The sequence below is a fragment of the Nicotiana sylvestris genome, chromosome 2, assembly GCF_000393655.2.
Source record: "Nicotiana sylvestris chromosome 2, ASM39365v2, whole genome shotgun sequence".
NCBI lineage: Eukaryota > Viridiplantae > Streptophyta > Magnoliopsida > Solanales > Solanaceae > Nicotiana > Nicotiana sylvestris.
The window spans coordinates 105627676-105654665 of record NC_091058.1 but is presented as its reverse complement, the minus strand read 5'-3'; the positions used below and the strand labels follow the sequence as shown (position 1 = coordinate 105654665).

The 26990-nt window shown below is 37.9% G+C and overlaps 3 protein-coding genes across 5 annotated transcripts; all 3 read right to left on the bottom strand.

Moving 5' to 3' along the window:
- Nucleotides 1-9652: 9652 nt before the first annotated feature.
- On the bottom strand, nt 9653-10507 carry LOC138885368 (uncharacterized). Its single transcript, XM_070166312.1, has one exon. It carries the CDS (start codon nt 10505-10507, stop codon nt 9653-9655), a length of 855 nt encoding a protein of 284 aa, XP_070022413.1.
- Nucleotides 10508-11125: 618 nt separating this feature from the next.
- On the bottom strand, nt 11126-13863 carry LOC138885367 (uncharacterized). Its single transcript, XM_070166311.1, has 4 exons — nt 13686-13863; nt 13275-13429; nt 12395-13163; nt 11126-12117 (listed from the first exon to the last, which is right to left on the bottom strand). Exons 1-4 carry the CDS (start codon nt 13861-13863, stop codon nt 11126-11128), a joined length of 2094 nt encoding a protein of 697 aa, XP_070022412.1.
- Nucleotides 13864-18945: 5082 nt separating this feature from the next.
- On the bottom strand, nt 18946-24890 carry LOC104225931 (phototropic-responsive NPH3 family protein NPY3-like). 3 transcript variants are annotated; one of them, XM_009777805.2, is made up of 5 exons: nt 24381-24890; nt 23206-23669; nt 21587-21656; nt 19952-21127; nt 18946-19767 (listed from the first exon to the last, which is right to left on the bottom strand). In XM_009777805.2, the coding sequence occupies exons 2-5, from the start codon at nt 23265-23267 to the stop codon at nt 19192-19194; spliced, it is 1884 nt and encodes a 627-aa protein (XP_009776107.1). In that variant the 5' UTR covers nt 23268-23669; nt 24381-24890; the 3' UTR covers nt 18946-19191. The 3 variants fall into 3 exon arrangements, with proteins under 3 accessions (XP_009776107.1, XP_009776108.1, XP_009776109.1); XM_009777806.2 differs by lacking the exon at nt 24381-24890 and adding an exon at nt 24182-24350; XM_009777807.2 differs by lacking the exons at nt 23206-23669; nt 24381-24890 and adding an exon at nt 22108-22413.
- Between the last annotated feature and the right edge of the window lie 2100 nt (nt 24891-26990).

Here is a 26990-nt window from a genome sequence, read left to right as displayed (position 1 = left end):
ATTGTCCAACATAATATGGTACACCACTCTCTAGTTGGTTTGATCTTAAGTGCAGGGTACACCACTCCCTAATATCTTTGCCAATATAGGGTATATCATTCTCCGACCATATTTTTCCAACATAAAGTACAACAATCCTTAGTTGAAACTTCATTTTAATAATAAAGGAACACCATCCCAATAAATAAAAGAAATCACGATCTTTTCAGGGTACACCATTCCCGAAACTTCACTGTTTTTTTTTTTGAAAAAAAGAAGTAGTTTAGAATTTTTGTTACAATAACTCATGAAGTTATCCTAGTGAAAACTAGGGCAGAAATATTTCGTTCATTTGTTTGGTTCTGGGGCCTGTGCAGGTTTTTACCTTGAGACACAAGGTTCGAGATGACTAAAAAAAGATTACTCAATACAGAATAAAGAAAATAAAAAGTAGTGAATCCAAAATGCAGGAGCGGATGAAAAAGATGAGGACTACTCAAGGCATGACTGAAGTCACGAGCATTGCAGTTTCCCTTTAGATAAGAAGAAGCCGTAGAAGAATGAACTAGCACCTGCAGCTAGCAAGCATCAAGGTTCAGATCAGAGTATGCATGAAGAACCAATCAAGACTCAAGATCAAGTTTCAGAAGACTTACAGATAGGAATCTTGTAACTCATAGCTGATAGGATTATTTAGTTTCTTTTGATTTTGATTTTGGTGTAATAAGGAGTTCAGCAAGCAGTAATAGCAGCGACAACAATGAAATCACAGCTTTTCGGTAGTCCCAGCTACCAGAACTACACTGACCTAGTTCCTTTATAGCCAAGGATATGTAGGAAACCTCGGAAGTAAGGTTCGGTCAAACTCTTTCAAAAATGCTTCCCATGGAGTATTAAATGGGCAACAATTATTCATAATTGCTCACTTTATCTTTGCCCAAAAATTCTTCATATCTCAAGCAAAGAGGAGCAGATGTGAGCACGCAATTTTTGCCCGATGACAAATGTGCTCCTTAAATATTCTGAATAGCTTTTAATTACTTTATAGAATTTTAGGAATTTTCTTCTATTTTTATTTAATTTGTATCCCATTTATTTGCATTTTCTTAGGCATAATTAGTAATACCTTAAATCAAAATGTCAAAATTATTTTAGTTTTCATTTTCGTTTCGCTGCATCTTAGCACTTAATTGCATATAGCCGCATTTTCAAAAAAAAAACACATAAAAACAATGCATTAATTATTTTCATATTTCTGCACTTTTTATTTTGATTATTTAGTTTAACCCTTTGGTTCACAATGTTATGTCAAGTAATTTGTTTTAGTAGGCTAGTTGTGCAATGTGAGTCTTGATTAGGATAAGTTAATGTTGAAAATTAAAAGAAAGGAAAGAAAGAGGCTATTTGGTCTTGTATTGAAATTGGGCCAAACATTCAAAGACAGCCCAATTGCGTCTCGGATCCGTCCAAGCCCCACAACCTAGCGGTCCAACCCTAATACTAAACCCAAACGACCTCGTTTTGGACTCCAGTTGATCTCCACCGTTCATCAGCCTAGATCCAATGGCTCGCAACTGATCACTCAAATCATATATTACTGTTTGAAATGCCCCCCAATCCCCCCAAAGACCTCACAGACCGTCTCTCTCACCCTCCATCGTCTTTGCCGCCGGAAATTGCCCCACGACGGCGGGCAGACCCCAAACGACCCCACAATCCCCACCTCCTTCTCATTACATATCGCTTTGTTATTTCCTTAAAAACCCTCCAGAATCTCTCAATTACTGGATCTAAGAAATTCTAAAAACCTAAATCCACCCCTTTTTATTTTTTCTCAAATCCTGGCGTGTTTGGGCTTAAAACCAACACCAATCGACTTCTCTCATTGAGTTTTACAAATTGGCATTATTTTGTCTCGTTTCAAGATCGCCGGCTACCGGTCAACTCACTATTGACAGGCCAGAATTTCTGAAATTCCTCTGTGGTTGATCTTTTTGGTTGAATTATGGCTAACATCGTCGCATACATCATTAGTTACGCCCTCAAGCGTAAGCCAGTGCTCGTGTGGCGATGTCGGCTATCGTCCAGAATTCTTTTCTCTTCAGCCAACAGTGCTTCACATAGTAATCATCTACTTCTTTTCTTCCTTCCTTGAAGTTGCTAATTCTATGTCTTAGTTATTAATTATTAGTTCATTTTCAATTTTGGTTTGACAACATACATAGGTTAATTATTAATCACTAATAAATTTATTTTAACTTTGTAAGTAGTTATTTGCTTAATCTGAAGTTTAGATAGTTTTGGTCTTAAATGGCATATCTGTTTAATCAATACGTTAATTAGCTTGTGATTCCTGATGAGTTATGTTTGTTAGGCTTTGTTAGTTTAAGTTTAGTTAATTCTTTATTTAATGCTGTTAAGAGAAGGAAGGCAGTAATTTTGGTTAGAAGATAGTAAGTGTTGAGGTTAAAGGAAAAGGTTAAAAGAAGGGTTATTAACTAAAACTTGATGGGTCTAAAAGAAATAGAAAACTTGGAGAATCTTGGGTGTAACTGACTTGGAATCTTCTAGAATAGGGCAGTAAGGGTTGGAAAGCAATAAAACAGTAAAAATTAGGTCAAAAATGGACTTAAGGGTTAAAATACAAAAAGTAAAAGGGGCTGCAAAGAAAGAGAGATAACATAATACAACTGTGGGAATATTCTATATAACAGACTCTCTGACATTCTGCAGCCTCACGCAATTCACTCCCTATTTTTTTCGTTTTACTCTCATGCTCATCTGCAGACATTTTTCACCAATTTCTCTCATATTCACTCTCCCTTCACTTATTCATACAAAATTCACTCATTCACCTCATCATACTCAGAAACGCACACTCGTTTACATACACTTAGAGACCTCTAAAAACAGATTTGAAAAATACAAAAGCAGTGAAGTTTTAGGTCGATTTATATACTCAAAAACATTTGGTTTGTGTTTGTTGATTAGAAGAGATCTCCTACATGTGTATCCTGGGTTTCAAGCTGTTTAATTAGTAATTGAAGTTGTCTTCTACTGTTTCTCTGTCAATTAGTAGCCGAGCTTCAGTTTGTAGCTGCTCTCTGCCTTTATTTGGCTATTTTAATATTTATTTGCTGATGTCGATTGCTGAAACTTTGCTGATCTCTGTTCAAGTTTGTTTTTGGCCTTTGTTTGGTCTTTTCCTAGTGCTCTATAGCCCTGAATTGGTAAGTCCAAACACTCATGAATTCATGTCTTCCCTTGAATGAAAAGCTTTTGATTTTTATGAAATTTTGGATTGATCTATTGAATTCTCATGTGAGCATAACAACACGAACTGATTTGCATTCATTGTTTGCTATATAACGTGAGAAATAGACATAAAAGTAGATTGTGAAACTATGCTCTGTTAATCTCTGTACTGATTCTCTTATCTCATAATTTGATTAAACATGAATTCTAGACTCGACACATTTATTATATTTCGTTCTAGTGATTTTCTGTAGTAATTCATAACGAGAAAAGGCCACTGTTGCAACAGATATGGCGGTCGTTCATGGATTTGGCCATTAATTGGTCAAATTTGTAAACCTCAAAGTCAAAATATTTTTTCAGAAGTGTTTGGAGCCATTGTATTTCTCAAATAGAAGTATAAATTTTCATGTTGGGACTATAATATGATTTTTGGGCATGAGTATATTATATTATGTAACATAGTTAAAGTAGATGTTGAAATCTGCTCAATTCAGGACGTGAGCACAAGCATAAATGTAAGGATAATTATTGTAGTTGATTTTTATTATGTTTGGAACTAGCGTTAAATTCTTTCAATTTAGAATAACAGCTGTTTAAAACCAGTTGCTATAACTGTAATAAGAGTAATGTTTCAACTCTATTAGGGCTATGGGCCTGAGGTTAAGAGATCTGGAGCCCAATATGGGTTGTGACAGTTCACTGGTGTAAAGGGACTGGGTGGGCCTGCCACTATTCAGGCGCAAGCCTAAGGTCACATGGGACGGAGGCTTCATTAAAGCCTACTTCATTATTTATCCTAGCACACCAATACTAGTAATTTTAAATACTGTAACTTTGCTATTATGTGTTTTCCTTTGGATTTGAACACACTTGCTTGAAATTATCTCATCGTCTGCCATCCTACATGCCAAATTCATAAAGCTGAGCACTGTTGTCTCATGACCTCTAATACGTTTGCCAACAGATTCTCGCACACACGAGACATTTGAAATTACTTAGTTATTCAACTTACAGTTTCTTTTACAAAGCATGGTCCCATAATCTTTTGACCTTGCACAATAATCCCAAATTAATGTAGAACAATTAACTCATGAACATTCGTAGGATGCTTTAGGCGCGTTTAATCTATTATTGTGATTGTGTACACATTCGCGTGACATAGTTATAATTTTCAAAATAAATCAAGGTACGCATTCGCGCGACTTTGACCAAACAATCTTAACAAATAAATAAAGTGTTATTAATTGTGTACACGTACGCGTGAAATAATTTTTAGCGCATTAAATAAAGACGGATTCATACACATGTGATTTGTTTTAAGATAATTTCATAACGCTATAATTAAAAACGGTAAAAGGTAAAACACATATAGGTTCTAAAATACGTAATTAATAATTAATTAAACCAAGTTATGATTATAAAGCGACTGCGCTAAAATCGCAAAATTCGGGAATGTCTAACACCTTCTCCCGGGTTAACAAAATTTCTTACTCGGTCTTCTGTGTTTTGTAGACTTTAAACAGAGTCAAATTTCCTTGATGTGGAATTTTAAAATAAATTGGTGACTTGGGACACTATAATAAATTATTCCAAGTGGCGACTCTTAAAAATAAAATAAATCAATCTCATTTCAAATAATGTCACTTAAATTGGAAAATTTTCTTTCCCCGTAAAAAGGAGCTGTGACAGCCATTGCCAAATCTGTTCGCCTACTTCCTCTTCGCTTTAGAAAGTCCACAATCGCCACTAAAAATGGCTGCTACGATGGTTGCCTTGATGGAAAAGGAAGAGACATTTGAGGGAGAAGAGAGAGGATTGAGAATTTTGCTGATAGAGAGAGAAGGAAGAGACAGCAAGAATATAACTGGCGTATTTCATGCCTCAGTGGTGAGATATAAAATAAATACCTATTTTGCTATAAAATAGAAAATGTAGCTATAAGTAATAATATTTTTAAAATTATTTTGGTTAATAATAAACAGGGTGTAATAGTTTTTCATAGGAGATAAAATTTCCTACTAATAACAGTTGGAAATAATAAGTAAGTATAGATCTGTCTGTAGACAACAAATTGCGTCGAGAAAATAAAATCAAGACCGAAAATATTGCAACAATCATAGTATTTTATTTTGAATATTTGAGTGTTACAATCTCTATGGATCCTCTGATTCTTCTTTCCAATTGTAAATAAATTCAAGAGCCTTTGAGCTTGATCTTGAATCTATGTTTGTTGCCACGAACGATGTTCTTGAATTCAACTAGCACGAACTTTGATTTGAACTCGCACTCCTTGAACCTTGATTTGTTCTTCGTTCTTGAGCTTGAACTTGGTTTGTTCTTCGTTCTTGAGCTTGAACTTGATTTGTTCTTCGTTCTTGAGCTTGGACTTGATTTGTTGAACTTGAACTTGATTGCTTGAAGCTCGAAACTTGGAGGAATTTGCGGTGTTTGATCCACGAGCTCTCTCTTGCTTCTTGTTATAACTTCTGGTGTCTTTTCTGGGTTATGAAGACCCCTATTTATAGTTGTGGAAGGGAAGAGTCATGATAAGAACAAATTCTTTCCGACCAATCAAATTGAAGTGTGACATGGCCGCATTTGATTGGCCAGAACATGTCACTTGCACATGTGGCGCGATTTCATTGGCCTTTTAGTGTGACTTGGCATGCCTTGTCATTTTGACACGTGGCATGATCCTATTGGATCTTCCGTTTGACTTAGCGCGTCATGTCATTTGACACGTGACACTAAACTGGACCTCTAGAAAGATGTCATCTTTGGCTTAATGAAGTGGGTTCATTACTTTAGCCCAATTAAATGGCTAGCTCAATGAATTAAGATTTATTTATTTAATCCATATATATTGGACTTATATAATTAATTTAATTATATTAGCCCATAATATTTATTTGGACTAATATATTTAAAATGGCCCAAATTATTTTATTGAATTTATATTCAATAAAATTTACATGCCTACAAATGCCCCTACTTCAAGACTTGTCAAGATGTAAACTTTAAAGACTAGGCTTAGAAGTATCTACAAAGGTAATTGGTATTTCAAGGATTCATTTACGGACGCCTTCATCAAATTTTAGCTAGAAATTCCTCAAAGAATTGACTTATATTGTTTCGTTAAAGGACACGCTTACTACTGGACCAATTACCTTATTAAGTTTACTGCTTTTGAAGTAGCACCTTGAAATTTGAACTATCTCAAAGTAATTACTCATTTAATCACCATGAGGTCAGTGAGTCTGCATCCCTTTTTTTCCACATGAGATTCCTTTTCAATTAGCATTCCATGTTATATGATGAAATCAGAAAATATTAGGAGACCTTCTGACACAGTACGCCAAATGCTGTGTATGAGAAAGACATGTTCTTTTCCTCTCCGTCTCTAATTAGGACACCATCACCGACGTTGCTCAATCATCTTAGGAGACAACCAAGCATGCTTGATATCCTTTCCTTATTAGAAATTGTTACTACCGTATTACAATTGATCCCACATCGGAGGAAGATTTTTGACGCGACCTTTCATAATCTATAAACCATACGTCCTTATTACATTAGTACCAATTTCAGTACCAATTTTAGTGTTTGCAAATTGCTTTGAATCTACTTTTGACGACTTGAAGGCATTGATGCGAAGGTAATTTCTTCTTCTTTTCTTGTGCTGTCTTCTTTTGTCATTTTTTTTTTGTAGGTCAAACAAGAAGGGTCGTCAAGTACTAAGTCGACGAGCAACTCCATGACGTCCCATCGAAGGATAAATCCGCAACAACTTATAGACGGTTAAATCCACAACAATTTGTAGACGGGCGAATCTTGCAACAACTCATAGACAAATCAATTTGCAATAACTTATAGACGGATAAATCCATAACAACTTATAGATGGATAAATCTCCATCATCATATAGACGGACAAATCCACATCAACATATACGGACAAATCCACATCAACATATAGACGGACAAATTCACATCAACATATAGACGGACAAATCCACATCAACGTATAGACGGACAAATTTCCATCACCATATAGACGGACAAATTCACATCAACATATAGACGAACCAATCCACATAAATATTTATGGACGGACAAATCCACATCAACATATAGACGGACATATCCACCTCAATATATAGACGGACAAATCCGCATCAACATATAGATGGACAAATCCGCATCAACATATAGATGGACAAATCTGCATCAACATATAGACGGACAAACCCACATCACCATATAGACGGATAAATCCTCATCACCATATAGATGGACAAATCCGTGAAGAGACCAAGGTGCAAAGGGGCTTATATGTCCACCTTAAGATTGGAAAGTTATAAAGCTTCAACTCGAAGACTTCATGGACTTAACGACGTCGACTTGAACACTTGGAAAACTTTGAAGATTTGGCGGACTTTGCAGACTTCAACTTGAAGACTACCAAACTTGAAGATTCGGCGGACTTTGATGTTTCAATCTGAAAAATTTGAGGGCTCAAATACTTCCACTTGAAGACCAACGAGTTTGAGGACCTCAACTTGAAGACTTCAACTTGGAGACCTGGAGGGCTTAGATATCTCAACTTGAAGGGTGGCGAACGTGAAGACTTTAACTTGAAGACCGACGGACTTGAAGATTTCAACTTGGAGACTTCGAGGGCTTAAACAACTCAACTTGAATTCTGGTGAACTTAAGGACTTCAACTTGAAGGCCGATGGACTTGGAGGGCTTGAATACTTCAACTTAAAGACTGCGGATTTGCAGACTTCAACTTGAAGACAAAAATTTTGAAGGTTTGGCAAATTTGAAGGCATGACGAATCACCAGGCTTCATTGCAAATACTTAGTAGCCTCCTAAAAGACTATAATTATTCCATTGAAGACACCAATTTACCATGGAAGCTTGCCCCTTTTAAATCAAATGAGATCAATGTTTAACAGGAGGATGGCGTTTCAGCTTGATTTTACATTTCTCCATACTTCACTTGGACAACAATTGGGGCAATATGTATCTTTTGAACTTATGCGACTGAACTTAGAATGAAACTCTAAGCTGCCTACGTACCTCGGTGAAGAGGATCAAGTCATATCGTAGTTCAGACTGGGTGATTTTTTTTATGTCCTAACTTTTGCCTAGGCCGCCTCTTTCGAAGTTTTCAACCTAGCGGATTCTTTTTTTTTGTAGGGGCCATACACAGTTTAGACTCATGCGGTCCAGGAGTGTAGCAATATACAGTTTAGGTTCATGCGTCAAAGAGCGTCATGACTTGCAGTTTAGGCTCGTACGTCGAGGAGCGTCGCAATTTCAAGGATAATACTTCTTTAAGAATTTGCCATAGATATGGCGATTCTCATACCATCTGCATCAACCAACTTGTAAGTCCCACTTGAGTAAGCTTCTTGTACGATGTATAGCCCATCCCATTTTGAAGTGAACTTCCTTACAGGTTTATGGGAAATAATTATGGGTCTTCGTACGGTAAGGACTTGATCTCCTACTTGAAAGGATCTCGGGCGAACTCTTTTATTGAAGGCGCGAGATAATCGAGCTTGATAACATTCAAGACTCTGTTGAGCTTCCAACCTCTTCTTATCAAGAGCCTCCAACTCTGCTAACCGAAGTCGAGCATTTTCTTCATCAGTGATCCCTTCTTGAATAGCTAGTCATAACGAAGGTATTTGACGCTCAAGTGGCAAGACGACTTTGACTCCATAAATGGGTAAATAAGGAGTCGCCTGTGTTGGAGTACGGTGAGTCGCCCTATATGCCCATAGAGCTTCTTTCATACGGTCATTCCAATCTCGTTTGGATTTGGAGACGACTTTCTTTAACAAGTTGCATAGAGTCTTGTTGAATGCCTCAGCTAGACCATTGGCGACAGCATTGTACATCGAAGAGTTACGTTGCTTGAAGCCAACGAGATCACAAATCTTGTTCATCAACCTATTATGGCTTTCCATTATCCGTTATTATGTAACGAGGAATGCCAAAGCGATAAATAATGTTTACTCGGATGAAACTTGCAACATTTTCCTTCTTTACTTCCTTAAGAGCAACAACTTCAACCCATTTTGAGAAGTAGTCAGTTGTAGCCAAGATGTATAGGTGCCCACCAGAGGACTTTGGCAGTGGTCCAACAACATCCAATCCCCAAGCGTCAAATGGCCAGGATGCAACAGTCGGGTGCAACACTTCAGGAGGTTGATGAATAAAATTCGCATGGAATTGACAAGCCTTTCATCTTCGAGCATAATCCTAATCTTTTACCATCGTTGGCCAATAGTATCCCATCCTTTTTATATGGAAATGAAGCTTTTGGTCCAGACTGGTGTGACCCACATACCCCAGAATGCGCTTCTTGTAAAGCTTGGAGTACTTTATCTTCCCCTAAGCATCATAATAGTACTCCCTCGAATGATCTTCTGTATAGAGTATCTTTGTAGTAAAGGAAGTGAGGTGCACGACGACGGATTTCAGTCCTTCTTCGCTGATTTTCTAGAAGCATACCATAGCACAAGTAGTCGATAATGGGTTGCCACCATTCTTCTTTATCAACTTCAGAAACAGCGACGAGATACTTGAGTTCGTTTTCTTCACCTTCAGCCTCATTTGGCAGCGGTGTTACCCATTTTTGGCAGATAGTAACTTGCACTTGATCAAGCAGGATTAACGATGAAGCTAGGGCAGCTAAAGTATCCACCTTCTTATTTTCTTTCCTTGGCACATGTTGAATAGTCACATCACCGAGCCACCCCATTAATTTTTTAGCGTAATCATGATATGGGCATAGTTCAGGTTTCTTGATCTCGAAACTACCTAAAAGCTGATTGATCACTAACTGAGAGTCACCAAAGACTTGCAATTGCAACCGCTTCATTTCGACAGCCATTTCGAGCCCATGTATTAGTGCTTGATACTCAGCAACGTTGTTAGAGAAAAGTTGCGTCAACGTAAAAGAGTAGGGTAGAACTTCACCTTGAGAAGTGACAAATACTACACCAGCACCAGCTCCTCCGCGATGTACAGCACCGTCAAAGTATATCTTCCATAGAGGTTGAACTTCGATGACCATGGCGTCCTCATCAAGTAGTTTGTCAGTTAGCTCCCAATCATCAGGTATAGGATGATCTGCCAAGAAGTCCTCTAATGCTTGTCTTTTTATAGCCTTTTGAGGAATGTATACGATTTCAAATTGTTGAAACTGGAGGTACCACCTTGCTAGTCGATCACTAAGGACAGGTTTTGACATCACGAACTTGATGGGATTTGCTCTAGAAACCAAACGAACGAGCTTGAAAGTAGTGCTTCAACTTATGGATTGAGAAGACTAGCGCCAAACATAAATTTTCAATTGGTGAATAATTCAGCTCATTTGGTGTCATCATCCTGCTCAAGTAGTAAGGGGAGTTTTCTTTCCCTTCACTATTTTCTTGGGCCAGTAGAGCTCCAACAGACCTTTCTTGTGCTGAAATGTATAGTATCAGCGGCTTTCCAAGTATAGGGGCTACCAAAACTGGAGGCTTCATCAAGTAGGATTTAATGCTCTCAAAGGCATTACTACACGTTTGGTCCCATTTGAAAGGGACACCTTTCTTCATAAGGTGACTGAATGGTTGGCACCTCCTAGCTATGTTTGAGATGAATCTTCTAAGGTATGCTAGCTTTCCTTGTAGACTTTTTAATTCATGAATATTGCGGGGCTCGGGCATTTTCAAAATGGCGTCCACTTTGGCTTGATCAATTTCGATCCCTTGATGTCGGACAATGAAACCAAGGAACTTTCCGAAAGTAACTCCAAAGGCGCATTTCAATGGATTCATCCTAAGTTGGTACCTCCGGAGAAACTCAAACATCATTCTCAAGTCTTTCAAGTGGTCGCCCCTCTTTCTGATTTTACCACCAAGTCGTCCATATAGCATTTGACATTCTTATGGAGAAGGTCATCAAAGTTATTCTGCATAGCTCTTTGGTAAGTAGCACCAGCATTCTTCAAGCCAAAAGGCATTACCTTGTAGCAATAAATACCTTTGGGGGTACGGAATGCAATAAGCTCTTCATCTTTTGGCGCCATGTAGATTTGGTTATATCCTGATGAACCGTTCATAAATGACATTACCTCATACCCAGTAGTAGTATCGATCATCTGCTCTGGAATAGGAAGTGGGGATTCATATTTTGGACACGCATTGTTGAGATCCCTGAAGTCAACGCACACTGGAATCTGGCCATTTTTCTTCCTTATAGGGACAATAGTTGAAACCCATGTTGGGTATTTAACTTCACGAATAAAGCCAGCTTTGATGAGTTTGTTAACTTCAATTTCAATCAAGGGAACCAAGTCCGGCCTAAAGCACCTTTGGGCTTGTTTGACAGGACGAGCACCATTCTTGACGGCAAGGTGATGGACTACTACTTTAGGGTCCAAGCCAAGCATTTCTTTGTAACTCCAAGCGAAGACATCCCTAAACTCCTTGAGTAACTCAATATAAGTGCTTTCTTCATAAACTTCTAGTAAAGCACTTAGGTAGGTGGGTCTTGGTTCTTCATCAGTGCCAAGGTTAACTTCTATTAAGGTATCAATCGTTGCATTCACCCCTTCTTCAAGTTTTGGAGGAGCATCTTTTGCATCTTCATCTTCTTGAGGGTCCCCATCGTTGAAGGATATGTGATAACATAGTGAAACATCGTCCAATTTCTCGTCATCCTCCATTAGAGATAAAACACCATGCTGGCCTTGTGCAGTAACATGATACGAAGAACCCATACTTTCTTCGTCTTCATCATGTTCTTTAGTGTAGACCGCAGTGTATGGCTTCACCTTCAGTACTTCATCCACGTAACCATGACTTTTGTTTGTCGCTTCATTCTAGAAGAAACCAACTTTGGAAATCTTTAGAGATCTTCTGAATTTTGGGTGTAGCGGGTGTTCTTGTATTTCGATAATTTCACTAGAACTTACTCCCCTTCTTTAATGGACCCAATCTCTCAAATACGAAAGTTCTCACAGTTGATTTTCCAAGTCAATCAAAGATAGAAGGCCGGTTAGAAGCGGCAGATTCGTCTTCTATAGTGATATAATTGCTACTCTCCCTTCTTATTGAGATGCGGATTAGTGGCGGTTGTTTTTATCCCAGACCTTCATGTGGTTGCCTCATTGAAGTTTCTGATGGGAGCTTCCCTAACTTTGACGGCTCATTGGGATTGTATCTAACTTTTGCAAATAGCTTGTAAGCGTTAGGATCAAAACCTTCATCAGTTCGCTTTGTATGGAGTGCCATATTCTGCAAACGATTTTGGGCTACAAACCCTGCAAGCGGTTTTGAGGATAACTTTACTGCCTCAATTCGTTTTACCAAAAGAGTTAACTCCCTTAGCGTCTTGGTTTGGAAATTAGATGATTCACCTTCATATTTCTTCCTTTTAGGGACATATTGGAGCGCGAGACTTACTTTCTTTCCATAAGACGCAATACCCTCTTTATGAGATTTATTCACGTTGGCGTGTGCCTCCTCAGTAATAGCTTTGGCTTTACCAATAGTCACCTCAGCTCTTTTAGTTATGGGCTCATCATTCTTGCTTTTCATGCCATCATCAACTTTTATCTCCTTCATAATACAATTCTTCAAGTAGAACTTTGCATCGGTGAAGTGTGACTCTGCCTCGATGAATGGCTCATCATTAGCAACTATCTTCTTCTCGACTTCACCCTCGTAGTATTTCAAACATTGATGGTAGGTAGATGGAACCACTTTGTTCTCATGTGTCCAAGGCCTTCCAAGCAAGACATTGTATGAAGTCTTTGTATCGATCACATGTAGCCATGCACTTGATTGCATATCTTCAATGGTGATTTCCAACCTGATCACCTTTTCCCCCATTGGTTGAATCCTTGGATCATTATATGACTTTCAGAGAGTTCGTTCATGAGAATACCAAGTTATTTCACAGTGCAAATTGGCAAAATGTTGACTGTCAACCAAAATTTGATTTATCCTTTTATCACGCATATAACAAACCAGGTACAACATGCGGTTATGAAGAGTGTCACCTAGCAGAAGATCGTCATTTGTGAACGTGACTTTTTCCTCACAAGCATTAACTTCTTGAGGAGTGGACTCGATGAGCTTTTTCGGAGATGGTTCCAATGGTAAGTCATCACTCTTTTCTTCCCCTTTGTCAGCATGGAAACAAGAGGCATCAATATCCTCATGGGAAATCTTCGTGCGGAACCAAGATGGCAAGAAATCCTCCAAGGTTATTGTATGTCGTGGCTTTTGAGGGTGGTGCATTCCACTTTTGCTTTCTTCAAATACCTAACTGGATTCTTTTACATTGGTCTTTTTACCATCATCTTCCTTGTTGGTTGTTCTATTGATTCTTTTCGTGGGCTCCTTTTGTGGCGCCTACGATGAGTCACCAAGTCCAACCTTCATCATCATCCAGTTGATCGTCTCTAACTTTGTTGTCCACCAGTAATTCTTCATTTTTGATTCTTTTTAAACTGCATAACTCATCTAGACTGAATGAGCCAAAGGTGATAGAGACTTGGTTCGCGCTTGCTTTCTCGTCTTCAAGCACGATCTTCTTTTTACGGGCCAAGTCCATAACTTTGGCCTTGAAGACAAAGCACTTCTCCAGAGGGTGGCTTACAAATCGGTGATATTTGCAGTAATTTGGGTCATTCGTTTTTCCAGCTTCATTTGGTCGCTTCATCTCCGGAAGCTCAATGAAATTTAACTCGAGGAGTTCTTCAAAAATGGCTGGCACATCAGAATCTAGGAATGAGTACTCTTTCTCCTGCATTTCTTTTAGAGTCAAATTTCCACTTGGCTTATCTTGAAAAGAAGTGGATTTCATACTCTGCTTCTTGTTCACCTTCGTCGTGAACTTCATAGGTGACGTGTTGACATTAAGACTTGGGTACGAACTTGCCCCACTTCCTGACTTCTTGCTTGTCATTCCCTTTGCGAGGTTCATAGATGGGTAGCATTTCATTTCCAGTGGAGGCCATGCTTAATTCCATGTCATGGGAACGAGTTGCAAATTCTTCAAATGTGCCAGGCTTGATACCTTGCAAGATGTAGCGCAATCCCCAATGCATGCCTTGGATGCACATCTCTATGCCTGAAGCTTCACTGAACCTGTCTTTGCAGTTGAGGCTTGCATTCCTCCAACGATTGATAAAGTCGATAACTATTTCCCCCTTTCGTTGATGAGTATTTGTAAGTTCTATCATACTCACAGTACGTCTTGTACTATAAAAGTGATTGAGGAACTCTTGCTCTAGTTGATCCCAGCTATCGATAGATCCAGCCTCGAGGTTTGTGTACCAGTCAAAAGCATTTCCTTTTAGCAAGCGGACAAACTTCTTGATGAGGTAATCTCTATAAGTCCCAGCATTATTACACGTCTTCACAAAGTGCGTAACATGTTGCTTTGGGTAACCTTTACCATCAAACTGTTGAAACTTTGGAGGTTGATAGCCAGCAGGCATCTTCAACATATCGACCCTTGCAGTGTATGGCTTTGCATATGTAAGGGAGGATTTTACAGCAACTTCATATTTGTTCTTAATAGTTCCTTTAATGAACTTTTTCAATTGATCGATTGGAATCATCCCTTCAGATGAGACAGGGATAGCCTTAGTGGATGCTGCTTGTCTTGGGGGAGAGTCACTCTTTAGATCTTCTGGAAGATTGTCGGGTGCATGGGCGGATTCTTCTTCCATCAAGATTCCCACCCTATCTGTTAGCTTATCAATTCTAGCCTCTTGATTTTGCATGCATTTGGTCAAGCCAGCGATTGCTTCCGTCAAGTTTGCCAACTGCTCCTCCATAGATGAACTGTTTGTCACCATGGCTTGCATGATTGTCGTGGATGACAGAGAGTAGCATAGATTTTCACACAGATTGATTCTTGATTGGGTCACGTTATGTGGTGTAAGTGGGGAGGATCCATCACTTGAAGCATCATCATCTTCCTTCACAGCAGAGTGCTTGGATCCGGAGAGGTCAAGCAGAGCAAAATTTTTCTTGATCTTTTCAGCCACATCGCTTCCTCCTTCAGATGCGTTTGTGGAAGATCTTGCTCTTTTTGAGGATGAAGATTCAAAAATAGGGGTTGATGCGGACGACACTTGGGGTGCTTGTTGTCCTAAATAGCTTGCTTTGCTCCTCGTAACTGGTCCAAAGCTTCCAAAGGTAACATCGAGGATGCTTTCCACATCAGCGTAGAACCTGGAGTTAGCAGCCTTGGTGGAAGTTGAACCGGAGTTGATTTTTTTTGAAGCCATTTTACTGTTCTCGAACTGTGGTGATTGAAAAGTTGACATGAGAGGTAGAGATTGTCCCACTGGGCGTGCCAGAATTTGTAGACAATAAATTGCATCGAGAAAATAAAATCAAGACCGAAAATATTGCAACAATCATAGTATTTTATTTTGAATATTTGAGTGTTACAATCTCTATGGATCCTCTGATTCTTCTTGCCAATTGTAAATAAATTCAAGGGCCTTTGAGATTGAGCTTGAATCTATGTTTGTTGCCACGAACGATGTTGAATTCAACTAGCACGAACTTTGATTTGAACTCGCACTCCTTGAACCTTGATTTGTTCTTCGTTCTTGAGCTTGAACTTGATTTGTTCTTCGTTCTTGAGCTTGGACTTGATTTGTTCTTCGTTCTTGAGCTTGGACTTGATTTGTTGAACTTGAACTTGATTGCTTGAAGCTTGAAACTTGTGGAGGAATTTGCGGTGTTTGATCCACGAGCTCTCTCTTGCTTCTTGTTATAACTTCTTGTGTCTTTTCTGGGTTATGAAGACCCCTACTTATAGTTGTGGAAGGGAAGAGTCATGATAAGAACAAACTCTTTCCGACCAATCAAATTGAAGTGTGACATGGCCACATTTGATTGTCCAAAACATGTCACTTGCACACGTGGCGCGATTTCATTGGCCTTTTAGTGTGACTTGGCATACCTTGTCATTTTGACACGTGGCATGATCCTATTGGCTCTTCCGTTTGACTTGGCGCGCCACGTCATTTGACATGTGGCACCAAACTGAACCTCCAGGAAGATGTCATCTTGGGCTTAATAAAGTGGGCTCATTACTTTAGCCCAATTAAATGGGCTAGCCCAATGGATTAAGACTTATTTATTATAATCCATATATATTGGACTTATATAATTAATTTAATTATATTAGCACATAATATTTATTTGGACTAGCCCAAATTATTTTATTGAATTTATATTCAATAAAATTTGCATGCCTATACCATCAAAATGGGTTTGGCCCGTGAGGCCAGCCCAACCCAGCCCGCTTCTTGGGTAGGGTTAGGCTAGGATTTTTTGAGTCCATTTAAAATTGAGGCTTATAAGCTCGACCCAAGTCAGCCCGCTGGCCCTTGAGGCCTGACCTCGGTTGGGCTTGGGCCGGCCCGTGGGCTAAAAAATAATTAACTATCAAATATTTAATATTTTAAAAAATAAAAACTAAAAAAAACTGTTAACTATAATCCCCATTCCCCAACCCTAGATTGCTCATTTACCTTCCATATCAACTAAAATTTATATTTTTGACATGCATGTTATATGACAAAATTAGTTTTTATTTTGCTTAATTAATAATGAACACGAAAAGTTTTAGGTGGCCAATAATAATCTTTTTTCAAAAGAAAATATTACTTTAAGTGGCTAATAATTAGTTTTGATTACTTTAATATATTATTAATATTTAAACTATTCTTCAGTATAGAAAAAGATCAATTTTAAATACACACACACACAAAAATTTGACCACTAGCAAATTTCAGGAATTTTAAAAATTTCATGGACTATAATGATGAAATCAGCAAATGATGTTAATCCTGAATTAAAAAACCTCAGCATATAAACTTATTGAAGCTTTAAAAAGTATAGATAATTTGCATTTCAATTACGAGATTCCTCTCAAATATCAAGCTTTTTGTAAGTTATACGCAAACAGAAGTTATTTACATGATTAATCGACTATGTCACGAAAAATATTTAAGGATTTAAAGAAATTCTTTTTTCTAAAAAAAAATTGAAGGGCCGGCCCACCCTAGCCCGCGACCCTCTTAGGGCTGGGTTGGGTGACCATTTTAAGGCCCATTCATATGGCGGGCCGGCCTGTCCTAACCCATCATATTTTAAAAGCCTATGAGGTTTGGGCTGGGCTAGGCTGGCTGGGCTGGCCTGTTTTGACAGCTCTAATAAGTAGTCATAAAATGTCAAAATAGCACGGTATAGCCAGTTTTCGGACTAGTCAATCAAAAATAGCCACCATTTACGAAGTCAATGAAAAATAGCCACTATTTTGCTGCAACAGAGACTGGTCCCGTATAATATACGGGAGTTCGGTGCATCTGTGTACGAACTCCAGCATATTATGCTGGACCGGTATACTTTGCTGACTCCTGTATAATATACGGGAGACTGGAGCACCGGTGCTCCAAACTCCAGTATATTATACTGGACATTTATACTTGCTGGAACTCCCGTATATTATGCTGGAGTTCTAGTGTACTTATGCTGGAACTCCAACATATTATACGGGAGTTCCAGCATAGTTATCCTGGAACTCCCGTATAATATACTGGAGTTCAAGCATACTTATGCTGGAACTCCAGTATAATATACGGGCATATTTTCCGGGTTTTGAACAGTGTTTTCCCTCAGATTTATTTTTACATGAAAAGTGGCTCAATTTCGATTACTTTTAAAACTGTGGCTATTTTTGAATGACCAGTTGTAAATCTGGCTATTTTTAAATTTCTCCCTCATAAAATTCGTTGATAAACCCTTTACAGCTACTGTCATTCAACAGTTAGGCCCAAAACATTACCAGATATATTGATCCAACTGTACAAAGCGCAGTGTACGTACCTATAGGCCCAACACATTGCCAAGGCTCCCAATTTACAGCTTTTCGGCGTAGGTGCACCGTGCACAAACATCCACTCTTACGGAAAATATTTAATGATTAACTAGTACTTATTTTGTCCTAAAAATTTCAGGACAATTCAGAATATTTTTGTCTTAAAAATTTGAACCGAAAAATTAAAAGTTAGGAAGCACCGACTAATTCCTAAATAGCAGTCCTTTAGAGTGGCTACCTGGTGTCATTTCCACCAACACCCTACCATAAAAAGTTGAAGGTAACGAGTAATCCTCTATTCTTATTCAGACTCACAGTAGAAGACAAATAAAATGGTTCATCAAAGATCAATGGATTATGGAATAGTTATATAGGCTAATTGAATCTCTTGACAATCACCTTTGCTTTTTCTAATTTTTATGTTAGGCTAATTGAGGCTATACATGTAAATATGTAATATTTCTAACCTCAAAATGTAAGTTGTGTTAAACAGCTCGTGTTGCATCCCCTTAATTCTTTTTCATGTCTTCTCTATATCGTTTCCGCCTAGTATGTTACCATGGTATTCCGTATTAAAATTCATAAAATACATCATATTAAAATGTGCGTAAATCAAACTATATTTCCTTCATTAACCATGGCTTGTCAGTTTCCACCAGACTTATTTAACAAACTAACTGCACTACATGTCCACTGTGCTACATAAGGACTTCTTTCTTTATGGTCCAGAAGAAGATATATTGTGCTTGATTATAAAACCAATTCTGTTCTTGTAAAAAGAGAGCCTTAAATAAAGGAGGAGACCTATATTTCTCTTGGGGAACAATTGAATACAATGAAAATACTATCAAACTAGAGGATCCAATTCAGTTTCCTTGCAAAATACATTCTTCAAATGCTCAAAATTTTTGGGGGAAATTCTCTCTTCCTTTTCAAGGGTTAGTGGCAGACTTAGCTTCTTCCAATCCTAGCAACAATAGGGGGTAAAACTTTTACATAACATATGAGAAACTGGCTAATCTGCAACTAATATTAAGATAGGGAATGCCTCCTACTTCTTGATGGGGTGGATTTTGATTCCCCAGCATTGGAAGATCCCGGGCTTTCTGATGTATCCGAGCTGCTGTTCTCACTTACTCTATCTTTGTTGGACCACAGTTTTGAGAAGATCTTCTTGGACATGATTAAACCCTTTGTTTTGCCACCAGCCACCTTTTCGGCACTCAGTTTCATGTCTTTCAAATTACTATCATTGCTCCCTTCCTTGTCTCTTAACCTTAGAGTAGCAAGCTCCCCTTTCAAAGCTTTAAGCTCCTCAGCTGTAGGCACGGCATCCCAGTCCTCTTCTGTGTTGGTCGTAGCAGATCTTGAGCTACCATGGGATTCCCCTGGAAGCAAAGCCTTAATCGTTCCATGTAGGTCAGGAGTGCTGCCACCACCAGATGATGTTGTTGCTCTCACTTGCTCGAAGAACAGCACTTGTACAACTACGCGTAAAGGAAGGCGCTCATTCTGCACAGCATGCATGCAAGCCTCAGCTGATAGCTTCCGACAGTCCATTAGTTTACAAATTCTTTTTCTTTCACTCTTGGTGATCTCAGGATGTTCCTGCGAAAAAGAAAATGATTATTCAGAACTCTTGATGATAAACCAGCCACACAAATGTGCCTCTGGTGCTTCTCAAGGAGCAGACAGAGTGGTTTTCAACCATTAATTGCTTTCCTTTTCAAATATCTGAAGCCCAAAAACTATAAAACATGATGTTTGAAAAAGATAAATGCAAAATGGATACCTTAAGGTACATGTCAATAGCACGGTAAATTCCATCATGGGAAGGTCTAGGGAAGCCAGAGACCATATCAGCAAGATTGACAAATTTAGGCAAAGGTAGATTTGGATCTCGAGAAACTTCCGCAAGGTATCCATCAATCACCCTTGCCACCTTAACCTTGGAAGCATCTGATGCAAATGCAGGGGGCATCTCCTGAAATTCATTATCTTCAGTATAATTGCTCTGACCACTCCTTTGCTGCAGTAGGAACTGTTGAACAAGCTCATGTACTATGTCAATATCGTATGTAGTAGCTTCACTAGCTGGGGCTCGAAGCAGGAGGTCAGCTACTGATGCCTCGTCCAGCTGCAAGCCAATCCTCCTCTTCAGTTCACTTCTTACTGTTTCTCCGCATTCCAAAGAAATAGAAGTCTGTAACAATCTGATCAAGAAATTACAAGAAACACTATTTTTCTCTGTCGGCAACAGAGAAGTAATCGCATCGACCAAGCACCGATACTTCACAGGATCGCTTCCTGGTAGTGTACCCTTGCTGAATCCCGGTAGCCTTCGGTAGGCATACACTTTCAATGCTTCACCTATTACTTCTGGAGACATTCCCCGCTTAGTTTTTATCGTCGTTATAACCCGTTTATACATGTCAATGTGAAGTTCACAAAGGTCCTCAACCCACCAGTCTCTTGGAACAAACTGTTGCATTTTCACACCATTCCATAGCGGATCACTTCCATTTTCAGCTGGAAGATTTTTACGGTTATAAGTATACGACCAGTCCACCTTTGAGGTGTCAATATAAGCTTTAGATGCTACAGAGTCTAGACAATGACTAACAATCTTTAATTCCTCGGACCAGGGAAGAAAAGATTTTGTTGTTTGGAGAACAATGATTGAATCTTTCCAGCTCCTGAAGATGCTAGAAGTAAGAAAGACCTCAATCTTGTAGATAAGGTTACCCTTCTCTACAGTTTCATACATTTCCAGATATTCAGCTGCACAGCGAGCTGCAACCACATTGTACGCGTTCAGAGTTACTGCCATACCATAACAGAACTTTGCGCATATTTCAAAAGCTGCAGGTCCACCAGGTACATCGTGGATGTTGATTTCATCATTGCTTTCCTCATTTGTATGTGCCGCCAGCTTCTGCAAGCGACCGCTCTTCGACAGAAGTGGGAACTGGAGAAAGTATAATCCTGTTAGTATTAACAGGTAACACACCGGATGGATCAAATAGTAAGCAGGCAACAACAGGGAAATGAGTATTGTCTGCAAGTATCAGAATGTGAACTATTGGTATTACGAAGGATTAGGCTGAATCTCATTGAGAGTATTCCCTTGCTAGGCTATCTTCTGAACATTCAGCACTAACAAGATGGAATGAAGAAACTTTAGCCTTTTGAATGCAATGGCAGGCTGATGCATGCTGAAAGTGACACCGCAAATTCATTTTTATGTTTTAACCACTTTGATAACTGGTGTCAACATGTCAAGGTCAATGGACAACTAATAGATCTTAGGCTAGTATTTCTGGGATATCATGTCTAAAAGTATCTAAAACATGTACTTCAAAGTTTTATATGTTAAACACGCCAAGAAAAGAGTATGACAAATATGGCCCTAAGATGGAGAACATACCTTGTGGACATTAAATTTTACATCTCCAACATGGATGACCATATCAGTTGCCAATTCAGTTGCTACATACCTGCATAGGAAGCTTATACATCATCTTCCAGATGAAACCATTTCAAACAATGTAAAATCAAACAATATGCACATAGCCAGCGTGTTATGTATCAAGAAAAAAAACTAGAAGTTAGTGAGATGATAACCCCTCATTTGGATTAGTAAGGTAAGCCCCTTACTTCTCTTTTTGAGGTATTTATTAATAAAAATTCATTCAGCGTACATCTGGGTGGTTTTAAAGAGAGAGGTTGAGAGAGAGATGATCCATTTTCCTGGCTTAATAAAGGACAATCTGAGATCATTTGTTGCCGAAAGGCTAGCTTTGGCCAAGGCAGTGTAATTGGTATATGATCTTAAGTGCTGTAGTAAGGTTTTCCCTTGTTTATGAGTTTCAGTTTTGCCGGGGGGGGGGGGGGCTCTCATGTAAAAATGGTGAATAGTTCCCTTCCTAGAGGAAATTTCATTCAAACCTGATTAAATGTACTAAGGTAGATGGTTGGCAATGTAACATTCATTATTTCTTGACTATGTCCTGGGAGGTTTTTCTTTTGGAAGGCGCTATGTTATGAGCAAACCTTTTCATATCTAGTTCACATATGCGCAAAAAGAAGAGTATGTACTCTCTACTCCATTTTCTCTAAAGTAATTCAACATTTTCTATTTCATGATACAGTTTCGAGTGAGAAAATGATGCTATAAATGTCACTGCGTAGTTTCTGGTCTATTTTATACTAGTTTAAAGTAAAATATACCATTCCCAATTGTACTACTTTTGGCAACTAACTGAAAATGGTGAAGCAGACATGCTTTTGAGATACCTAATAAGCTATAAAAGAAAAGAGCCCACGCCAACACAGTGAGTTTGGTAGTACTTAAAGATTAGGTTTGGCAGGAAATAGAGTAGAAATTACGCGCAGGGAAGGTCTCAAAGTCTCATCTTACTTTGTACATGCGTCTGTGATATTTTTGATAAGAGGAGAATCAAAATTAAGTGCTTGAGGCAAGTAAATCCTGGTGCAACTAAGAGAATTGTTTGTTCTAATCCTGACCTTCACTTTTTCTCAACCATTTTCTGCACAAGAATATAGCTGCCTGACCATTGATCCACGCCCATCCACCTCTTGTGAATAAAGTCTTGAGGAAAGGCAATAAGTATACCGTTTTCTTTTTATGCGCTTTATGTAATAACTATAAAAATGGGCTCGGTGCACTAAGCTTCGGCTATGCGCGGGGTCCGGGGACCACAAGAGTTTATTGTACTACCATGCATTTCTACACGAGGTTGTTTCTACGGCTCGAACCCGTGACCTCCTGGTCAACATGACACAACTTTACCATTTACGCAAAGCTCCCCTCACTTTATGTAATGACTATATGAGAGGAAAACCAAGCATGAACCTTACAGATTCAAACAGGCATAGGACAACAAAAGTATATCATCCGGAATATAAGACATATAAGAACAAAAACAATTACGTACTACCTAATTGGAATGATGGGAAAAGGAAGGTGAGGAATGCTGGGAAGGGAAATAAACTAAATTTCACAAAGATGGATGAATTATTGACCTGATATTATCTCCTTCTGTCTGAAACTGATCAGGCTTGGATCCAAGTTTCATAAACTTCATCTTGGTGTTTAAAGTATCTATTCACCTACTGTTTCTCAGTTCTAAACTTTCAATAATTCAGAAGACAAAGCTAAGGAAGGTTAAACCAAAAGTGCTATTATTTCCAAACTTCACAAGCTTTCAAGAAGGAAGAGAGATGGCTTCTTTACTGATTCTAGTTGTAAACTCAACCACAACCAACCACAAAATGCCAGTCCAAGATATTTGACCAACCGACTCAATACCGCAAATTTTGAGCTCTCAAAATCAGTGTTAATGCCACATGCTCACCACTGATACCACCGCCCTTCCTCTATATATATAAATATTTAAACAACTTCCCGTGCTTTCTCTGAAAAAGCAAACACCAGAATCCACATTCCTCTATTCAATGCTCCTCTCTCACCAATGAAGTTGAAGGACCTGTAATAACAAAGAAACATCATCTTGGTATGTTTTCAAGAACATAACAAAATTGTTGACAACAAGTATCAATTTGGTCCGCAAGCGTCGCATAGATATGAACAAACATGCACAAGTACCCAAAAATGTGTTCTGGACTGGGAAGGGAAAACAAAGCAAAATTGCCTAAAACAGAGCATCACATTGAACATATAACTTGACACACAAAATCAAACTGAAAACGTGCCTAAAGAAAACCACCAATACAATTACAACAGACTCTTGTCCCAAAGCCATACCCCCCCCCCCCAAAAAAAAAAAAGCAAGAAATAATCTAGAAATCCCGATCTAGGCAAGCAAAGTTGGTTGATAAAACCAAGTGCAATGCCAAGTAAAAATCAGAAGAAAAAAAAGAAGAAGACTCTTTAGAAAGAATACCAAAAATAATCCAATTCAACGTGCATTTTCCGATAAAGAAGAAAGAGGGGATTTTTTTTTTTGAATTATTTGAGTGATTAATCTCCAAGACTCACCGCAAAAGCTACGAAATTTCGTGGGAAGTAAAGGCAAATCAATCAAAACTGAGCAACGGAAGAGAGCAGATATACAGTACAAAAGCACAAGAAGAAGCAGAAGAACTCAAGGGACAAAGCCAAGAAGAAATTCCAAAGGACACAAACTACTATCAGCAATCAGAGAAAAGATGAAGGAACAAGAACACAGAAAACTAACCATGAAAAAGATGAGTTGTCGCTAATCTAATCTAAATCTTTGCCAGCCACCAAAGCAACACCGTGTATTCACAAAAAGCCAATCTCAAGAATGTTTCCAAACACTTAAGAATCAGCACCACCGTCCCCACCACCACTATTTCTCAGAAATCCCAGTACAGAAAATCAAGAAAACTACTAAGTACTAATTACTCTACAAAATAGCTAGCTGTATTTAGCTTCTTTTTAAGTGGCTGAAACGGGAAAGTGGGGGTGCCTTCTTTTTTGAGCAAATAAAGGTATTAAGAAACATCCTCCTCCAATCTCTAATTATATTCTTTCTTCTCTCCTCTTAGTATTGGCTACAGTATTACGCACGCCAATCTGACACAATCTACTCACTTTCTTGTTGCCTAACTCTTTCCCAATTAAACAACACTTTCTTTTACCCGTATTGTTAATAGTTATAGCAATAAGATAACGACCCTTCCATTTCCCTCTCCTACTTTTATAACGGTGCTTTCCATCTCATTTTTCTCTTACATTATATATTCAAAAATAGCGTCAGTAAAGTCTGTTTTTTTTTTCTGAACTAGGTTAGCCTGTGAATGGCCTTTGTTGGGTTGAAATATATTGGTCTATATATTGCAAGGTTAGAGTTATAATTATTGAGCTGCTTCAATGTGGAATTAGCAAAGTATAATTAATCTCAATATAGATTACAGATTAGTGCAAAAGTAATCTGATTATGCTGAATTGTCTAAATGCTAAAGCCGACTTAAACGAAACGGACTTTAATAATTACAAGGAAGTACTAATACACATAGTTGACCCAAAATAATTTTAAAATTAAAGCATAATTCGTTGATTAATGCTCCTCCAGTCCCAAATTAGTGGTTTAAATAAATTGACCTTTGTTGAATTATATTTAACTCTTTTATAAACAAACAGAAAGACATTAATTACTTTTATATCAGTTTTAGTTTTAGTTTTCAGTTAATTTTTCTTGAGCCGATGGTCTTTCGGAAACAACCTCTTTATTCCCTCGGAATAAGGATAAAGTTTGCGTCTCACTACCCTCCCCAAATTTTACTTGTAAAATTTCACCCAGTTATTATTATTGTTGTTGTTTTCAATTAGCTGAGTGTTTATTACGTGAAACGTTTAAAAAAGAGATATAAGATTGCGAATTTGGTCACACGAATGTCATAAACAAAACTATACAAAATATTTGAAGTGTTGATTGATTGGGACAATGTTACATCAAAAGTAAATTTGAAGCCAGTAATATTTATTAGTAGGAACTATGAAATAAGGACTGGACGATAGGGTGGGTGGCACATGGGTCACTCATGGCTTAAAACATAGGAATTAGGACTGCGTTTCTTTTAAGATTTTTTTACCTCATATACCAAAAGTTAACCCCTTATTTACTTTAAATAAATATTATTTAAAAAAATTACATTTTATAGATACATTTTAATGTTTATAGCAGAATATCTAATTTTGGTTATTTCCTACGCTTAAGCCACTAAATACGCTATTCAGTTACACTATTTTCTTTCTCTCTCTACTTTGATACATGTCATTCTCTTCCCCAATTCCCTGAAAACACGATACTCAATCTCAAAATTACTCTCACCCACATCATCTATCATTAGTCACCTTTCCAAATTTCAATTTGTCCAGGACCCACGCTCTCTTCTCTCTACTTTGCTAGGGTTTCGATACACAGATCCCATTTTTTCACTCACTCTGAATCATCTCGATCCAGTAGTATTCCATCTAGGGTTTCGTCAATCTCGATCTGAAAATGGCATCTTTAGCGGCAGTTTCGGCGCCCCTTGCTGCTCCTTCATCTAAAACCGAGACAAATTCCTCTCACCCATCTCAAAATTTCTGTTAATATATTTTAATGTATTTTCAACGTATCATGCTATATTTTCATGTATTTCATTGTATATATTATTTTTTTTCCATTGTAATTCAATGTATTTCGTTGTATTTCATTGAATTCACTGTCTTTTTTTCCATTGTATTTGAATGTATCCCGCTGTATTGTATGTATTCATTGTATTCACTGTCTCGCTATATACCATGAATGTATTCATACGTTTTTTTAATTAATATAATTTATGTATTCCGATGTATTATACAATTTCTCTGAAGATTGCTATGTTTTTGGGGTATTTTTCGGTTGAGAATCTTTTTTATAACTGGAAATACAAAATTTGTATGTTATAATTGAGTTTGTTGAGTTATATTAGGAGTCTATTATGTTAATTGATTCACTTTCCATTTAAAAATAATGGTTTCACGCTGAATACAGTCGAATAAAATAATCTGTTCAGCTGTAATCCCATGTTTCACGCCATAAATACAGTCGAATACACTCGAATATAACAACTGATTAGCTGGACTTCCCTGATTCACGTCTATTTTTGCTATTATTTACAATCCGTAATATAGCAGATGATATGTGTACATAGCTAATTACCAATAAAAGATAATGTTTTATGAAAATTTCTCTTTCTTTTTAGTTTAGATAATTAGACTTTCCCTCGCTTTTGCAATTTAGTATACACAAAAGACTTGGAAAAAATAACCATTTCAGCGTAATTTCCACGTTACA